At 43.3% G+C, this 6,525-nt stretch overlaps 2 protein-coding genes across 5 annotated transcripts in view; both read left to right on the top strand.

Moving 5' to 3' along the window:
- Positions 1-894: 894 nt before the first annotated feature.
- On the top strand, positions 895-6,520 carry ZBED5 (zinc finger BED-type containing 5). Of its 2 annotated transcripts, none has more exons than XM_044380811.3 (3): positions 895-1,501; positions 3,067-3,179; positions 4,192-6,520. In XM_044380811.3, the coding sequence occupies exon 3, from the start codon at positions 4,364-4,366 to the stop codon at positions 6,446-6,448; it is 2,085 nt and encodes a 694-aa protein (XP_044236746.1). In that variant the 5' UTR covers positions 895-1,501; positions 3,067-3,179; positions 4,192-4,363; the 3' UTR covers positions 6,449-6,520. The 2 variants fall into 2 exon arrangements, with proteins under 2 accessions (XP_044236746.1, XP_044236748.1); XM_044380813.3 differs by having other exon boundaries at positions 1,309-1,501; positions 4,223-6,520.
- EIF4G2 (eukaryotic translation initiation factor 4 gamma 2) overlaps positions 1,246-6,525 on the top strand; it is a 50,899-nt gene continuing 45,619 nt past the window's right edge. Inside the window, exons 1-2 of one of the 3 annotated variants that reach the window (XM_057317264.1) lie at positions 1,246-1,501; positions 3,067-3,179. The gene's annotated coding sequence lies outside the window, so the exon portion shown is untranslated. Of the gene's footprint in view, positions 1,502-3,066; positions 3,180-6,525 lie in introns of those variants that run through there. The other 2 variants (XM_044380809.3, XM_057317265.1) reach the window with 2 other exon arrangements.

The following is a 6,525-nucleotide window of genomic DNA, read 5'->3' as shown; positions in this document are numbered from 1 at the left end:
ATGGATAGACTACTATAGGGCAAAAATCTGAAGACGTTGAATTGGCTTAAAAATATTTAGGACCAAATGGTATCTTCTATTATCAGTCCAAGAAAATCACTTATGCCGTCCTCCTGAAGATGGTAAGGGGTAGGCTTCTTTTTACGCCTAAGAGATTTGTTCACATATGGAAGAAGCGTATTTGAGAAAAACAGAAGCTGCCCTTTGCTTTTGACCACAAGCTGGAGATTTTGTCACTGGGTGCAGTGCCTGAAAACATGACCCAACGTTCATTTAGCTATCTCCACGGGGCCTCGAAAGGTTAAAATATTACAAACGATGGGACCTACTGTTTGATGCTACTCTTACTCTAACAAATTACCCCTAGACGTGTATATAATTTAAGGGGCCAGTTTGGAAAACCCGACTCCTGGTCTCCACGACGGATCGCCAAGAGGGAAATACACAGCCCACCACCTCTGCTGTGCTGTTTTTCCTAAGAGGGGAGGGGCGTGGGAGAGCATCAGGCTTAAAGCACCCGAATGCTGCAGCTAGCAAACCGTGCAGTCCAGAGGGCTGGCCTGCAGCAGGCGGCCGGAGGCACCCTCTTGTGAGAGGTGCCAAGACAGCAAGCGGACCCTCCCCGTGACACAACGGAGACACCGTTATCCCTACACACGCCTGCGCGGCGGCCACGACCGCATCTGGGGTCACCCGAGAGCTCTGGCGGGAGTCTCAGCTCTCGGCCGGCTCCCTGAGCGCCCCCGACACAGCAGCGTCGGGAAGGGCGAGGAAAGGAGAGGGCGTCTCCCGCCCTACTCCAGAGGGAAAACGAGGCAAAGAGAAGGCGGTTGCGTAACCTGAGCCTGGGGTGCGGCTCGGGAAACAAAGAGGTTGCGAAAGCAGCCGGAGCCCAGGCTCTGCGTGCTCCTTGGAGTAACTGCGAATCCACACAAATCACCGCCGCCCGGGCAGAAGGCCAGTGCTACGAGCATGCAGATTTCTGGGGTCCAGTCCAGCCCCACAGGACGATAAACTGTCTGGCAGTACCCAGGAACCTGCATTCTACACAAGCATCCGGGCTCACAGGAACCCAGGGAAGTTTGAAAACAATCGCTTCACGTCTAGCACCAGCTGGGACTCCCTGCTCGCGGGAACCCAGCACCGCGGCGGCCGCTGGGCCGTGCATCAACCGAGCTTGGTCCTTTCCTTTGGTCCCGCCCCGCTGCTCAGCGCGGATTGGTGGCGGAGAGCAGCTCTGGAGCTGATTGGGCGGCAACGAGCCGCTGGTGGAGACTGTAAGTTCGGCTGCTCCAGAGTGCTAAATTTATCTTCAGAGGAGCTACCGCGCCAGCCGCGAACCGGATCTCTATGGAGGTGGCATAGGCGATGTCCCAGAGCTGAGAGCATCACCCTGTCCCCGAATCCTTCTTTCCTCTATTTTGTTTTCATTCCCCCCTCCCTCCCTTCCCCTTCCAGTCCGCGACGACTGGCTCTTGACCCTGTTCAGGCCTCGGTGAAGGTGAGGACCAGAGCCGCCACGGCGGCTGAGCGGTGCGCTCTGAAATGGCCGCTGCCTTGAGTTGTTTAAAATGGCGGCCGCAGGCTCAGCTGGGGACCGCGGCGCTGCTGTGCAGCCCAGCCGCAGCGAAGACCGGTCTCCATCACTGATGGAGGTGACGTAGAGAGATAGTGTCGGGTGCTGAGGACACTGCCCGGGGACGCGAGAGAATTTTGGAGGCGAGGGTGGGCGAGCCCCCGGATGTGGCGGTCTGCTGGCAGCGCGCACCTGTGACAGGGAGGGAGCGCTGGACCAGGCAGCACATCGAAGTGACCGTTTAAAGAAGCATGTAGGTGCTGGAAGGGGCAGCCGCACCCCCTTTGCCTAGGCTTTTTGACTGGACTGCACTCTTAAGCCGGCCCTCCTGCCCCTGAGGGTATTGTTCACAGCTGGAACCGCCCGGAGGTGGGGTGAAGGGATGGTGTTACCTGTCAGTATAACCCAGAGAAGAGACAAAAGAACAGGGTTTCTCCCCACCCCCCCCCCACCCCCGCCAGCCTTTTCGGGTAATGGAATAGAAACTTGACTCTTCATGGAGTCCAGACTCTTTGTCCTCGAGAGATTCGGGGAAGCACCTCTAGAAGAGGTGGGGATGAGGCCTTATTGCAGGAAAACAAAGCTTCTACTCCATTGTGTCCTCCTCGGGTAGCCAGGGAGAGGGATCCTAATCCTAACCCGCAGCTCCACGAAGTTCTCTGTCGCTAAATTAAAATCGGGATTGTGGAAACGAAAATCTACTGCTTTTTTGCTCCCAATAATGGAGTAGGGCTTTCTGCTGCTTCCAGGTTGAGACCCTCGACTTTCTGGCAGTTGTAATCCATTTCTGTCTGTGCAGCCCGTTGGTGCTTGGGAAATTTAGGGTATTCGGGAACACGCAAGGAATGGCTAGGAGCGTGGGCTCTGCAGCCCCAACTTTTTGGGTTCTGTTCTTAGTTCTTCACTTACAAGATGTGTTAAGTTAGCAAACGACTTAACTTCTCTGTGTCTATTAGTTCATTTCTTAAGTTCTGTTATTAATAGTCCCTGACTCTCACGTTTGTTTTGAGGATTAAATGAGATCATCTATATGAAGGATCTAGCAGTTACAAGCATCATTCAATAAACATTAGTAACCGAACTTAGGAAATTGGTTGAGGGGACAAAAATGGTTATAGCAAAAATGCATATTTCATATAACACCTCCCTGTATAATTGGATCTTAGGTTACTTTTAATGCTTACTTTTAGAGACATTAAAATGTGGCCACTTTTAAAAGTTAGGTTTAGTTTTTGAAAGTTTTACATGTGTTTCTATGAAGTCAGTAGTTGGGAGAGTGTCTCAAAACAATGAAATAACAAGGGTATTAAGTGAGATGAAAATATTAGCATTTTTACTATGCTAGGCATCTTCTATTTCAGTCCACTGCATTGCAGTGAAGAATCACTTGCACTGCCTGGATCTAAAATAAATTGTAATGAACAGTCATCTTAGGGGTTTATAGTTAGTTCTGCTTTTGCAGTATCTAATTTTAATTTTTCTCATTCTAGGCTTTTGGTTACTCCCTTTCCACCCCATCCCTTAATTTTATTCTTTTGAAGAGTGCATTTCAAGCTGCGAAGGTGGAGAGTGTGATTGCAGAAGGGAGTACTCCTCATTTCAGGTATCTTACCATCTAGCTATTAATAGGAAAACCATTTTGCTTTAGGATGTAACATGAGAATTCAAAGCTTACTCTAGGTTTAAGTCAAAAGCAGATATATTTGGGTAGACACTAAATATGTATGCCTTAACTTGCAAAGTTAAAAGTCTTTTTTAAAGGTCTTAGGATTTGCATTACCCTTCCTTTTAATTATGATTTTTAAAACTATATGAAGAATAAACCTATCAAAATGAGAGTTTATGTTTTTTAGGTCCTGGTTAAGTCTTTACCTGTAGTATAATGGAATGCAGAGTAATCAGTAAAATAATTACTTTCAGTGGGTCTTAATTTGGATGATATAAATATTTGTGTGATTTTAATTCCAGAGAAATAGGAACTAACTTTTGGTCTACATTTTATTCAGTGTTAGCATAGTATTTAGGATGCAGAATTCTGTGTCTTTCAAAACTTTGGAATGTGTTGGTGTGTCTTTAATATAGCTTATCAAAATAGTAGTCCTGTGGGAGGCTTCAGATGTATAATAATATCAACAGTGAATGTATCTAATGGCAGTAGGCATCAGAAAGCTAAACAAGATTGAAGATACTATATGCCATGAGAAGGGGTTGGTAAATTATGGCCCATGTTTTTGTAAATAGAGATTTACTGGAACACAGCTGTGTCCATTCTTTTTGTATTCTCTATGTCTGCTACCATGCTACAACTACAGAGTTGAATAGTTTCAACAGAGGCCATATGGCCCGTAAAGTCAAAAATATTTACTGTATTGTTCTTCACAGAAAAAGTTTGCCAACCCCTGCCATGGGACATATTCCTCAAGGTCCCTTCCTTAAAAAAACACTTATCAACTCTTCATTATTTCTTAGCCTGATGGTTCCCAAATTGTGTTTTATAGAACATTAATATTCTCCATGTTAATAAGTGTTCTGAGAAAAAGATCAGTGCTAACAATAGTTTTCTTTATAGTTTATTTTAAAATATAAGTTTAAGACTACTAAACTCATTTCTATAGCTTTATTTTTATGTGATAATCTACGTTTAAGAAAAGGTGTGCCATACCTGAGAGCACCAGGAAGTCGCATGAGAAATCACCTGATACACGAACGTGTGATGTTCCATCTGCGCATTGATGCATAGGCAGCATTTACAAGTTAACCGATGTGTTGCTCTCTAGCATCTCTTTGATGATTGCTCATCTTCTGTGTATCCTGTCGTATAATTTCAGCACGTTTGTGATACTCGATGTTTATTCTAAATTAACCATGTTTTGTACCACAAACACATTGCCTATGGATCTGTTGCTGAAACAAGGAAGTCTTAAACAAGAAGTAGAATCTTTTTGTTATCAAATTGTGTCTGAATCGAATGATCAAAAGGTTGGAATATTACAAAGTGAGGATGAACAGTTGCAGCCTTCGGTTTCTAAAAAATCAGAAGGTGAGCTTTCCAGGGTCAGATTTATGTCCAATTCCAACAAAATAACAACATTTAGTAAGAAACCAAAAAGAAGAAAATATGATGAAAGTTATTTGTCTTTTGGATTTACTTACTTTGGAAATAGAGATGCACCTCATGCTCAGTGTGTGTTATGTAAGAAAATTTTATCAAATAGTTCTCTGGCCCCTAGTAAGCTTCGAAGACATTTGGAAACTAAACATGCTGCCTATAAAGACAAAGACATAAGCTTTTTCAAGCAACATCTTGATTCACCTGAAAATAACAAGCCTCCAACACCTAAAATTGTCAATACAGATAATGAAAGTGCTACAGAGGCATCATACAATGTAAGTTACCATATAGCCCTGAGTGGAGAGGCTCATACTATTGGAGAGTTGCTTATCAAGCCTTGTGCAAAAGATGTTGTGATGCGAATGTTTGATGAACAATATAGTAAAAAAATAGATGCGGTACAACTATCAAATAGTACTGTCGCACGTCGAATTAAGGATCTCGCTGCTGACATTGAAGAAGAGCTTGTTTGTAGACTGAAAATCTGTGATGGGTTTTCTCTGCAGCTAGATGAATCAGCTGACGTTTCAGGACTTGCTGTGCTGCTTGTGTTTGTTCGTTATAGGTTTAATAAATCTATTGAGGAAGACCTACTCTTATGTGAATCTTTGCAAAGTAATGCTACTGGTGAAGAAATTTTCAACTGCATCAACAGTTTTATGCAGAAACATGAAATTGAATGGGAAAAATGTGTTGATGTTTGTAGTGATGCTTCTAGGGCAATGGACGGGAAAATTGCTGAGGCTGTCACCTTGATAAAATACGTGGCTCCCGAAAGCACCAGTAGTCACTGCCTATTATATAGACATGCACTAGCAGTTAAAGTAATGCCTACATCTCTGAAAAATGTGCTGGATCAGGCAGTACAAATCATCAATTATATTAAAGCTCGACCACATCAATCCAGGCTACTAAAAATTTTATGTGAGGAAATGGGTGCCCAGCACACAGCGCTTCTTCTGAACACAGAGGTGAGGTGGCTTTCCCGAGGTAAAGTGCTCGTAAGACTTTTTGAGCTTCGTCGTGAACTGTTGGTTTTTATGGATTCTGCTTTTCGACTGTCTGATTGTTTAACAAATTCATCTTGGCTGCTAAGACTTGCATATCTTGCAGATATTTTTACTAAATTAAATGAGGTTAATCTATCAATGCAAGGAAAAAATGTAACAGTTTTTACAGTATTTGATAAAATGTCATCATTGTTAAGAAAATTGGAATTTTGGGCTTCATCTGTAGAAGAAGAAAACTTTGATTGTTTTCCTACACTCAGTGACTTTTTGACTGAAATTAATTCTACAGTTGATAAAGACATTTGTAGTGCCATTGTGCAGCACCTAAGGGGTTTGCGCTCTACTCTGTTAAAATATTTTCCTGTAACAAATGACAATAACACTTGGGTTAGAAATCCATTTACAGTAACCGTTAAGCCAGCCTCATTAGTAGCACGGGACTATGAGAGCCTGATTGATTTAACGTCTGATTCTCAAGTGAAACAAAATTTCAGTGAACTTTCACTAAATGATTTTTGGAGTAGCCTAATTCAGGAGTACCCAAGCATTGCAAGGCGAGCGGTTCGTGTACTGCTTCCTTTTGCTACAATGCACCTGTGCGAAACAGGATTTTCATATTATGCCGCCACAAAAACGAAATACAGGAAAAGACTGGATGCTGCGCCTCATATGCGGATTCGACTTAGCAACATCACACCTAATATTAAGCGGATATGTGATAAAAAGACACAAAAACACTGTTCTCATTAGAATTAGAGGGTTTTGCATGTCTCTTGATAACCAAATATAAGATGAAAATAAAAGATAATTTCATCTCTGGTATTTTG

The sequence above is a fragment of the Ursus arctos genome, unplaced genomic scaffold (genome assembly GCF_023065955.2).
Source record: "Ursus arctos isolate Adak ecotype North America unplaced genomic scaffold, UrsArc2.0 scaffold_23, whole genome shotgun sequence".
NCBI lineage: Eukaryota > Metazoa > Chordata > Mammalia > Carnivora > Ursidae > Ursus > Ursus arctos.
This window is presented reverse-complemented; position numbering and strand designations above follow the sequence as displayed.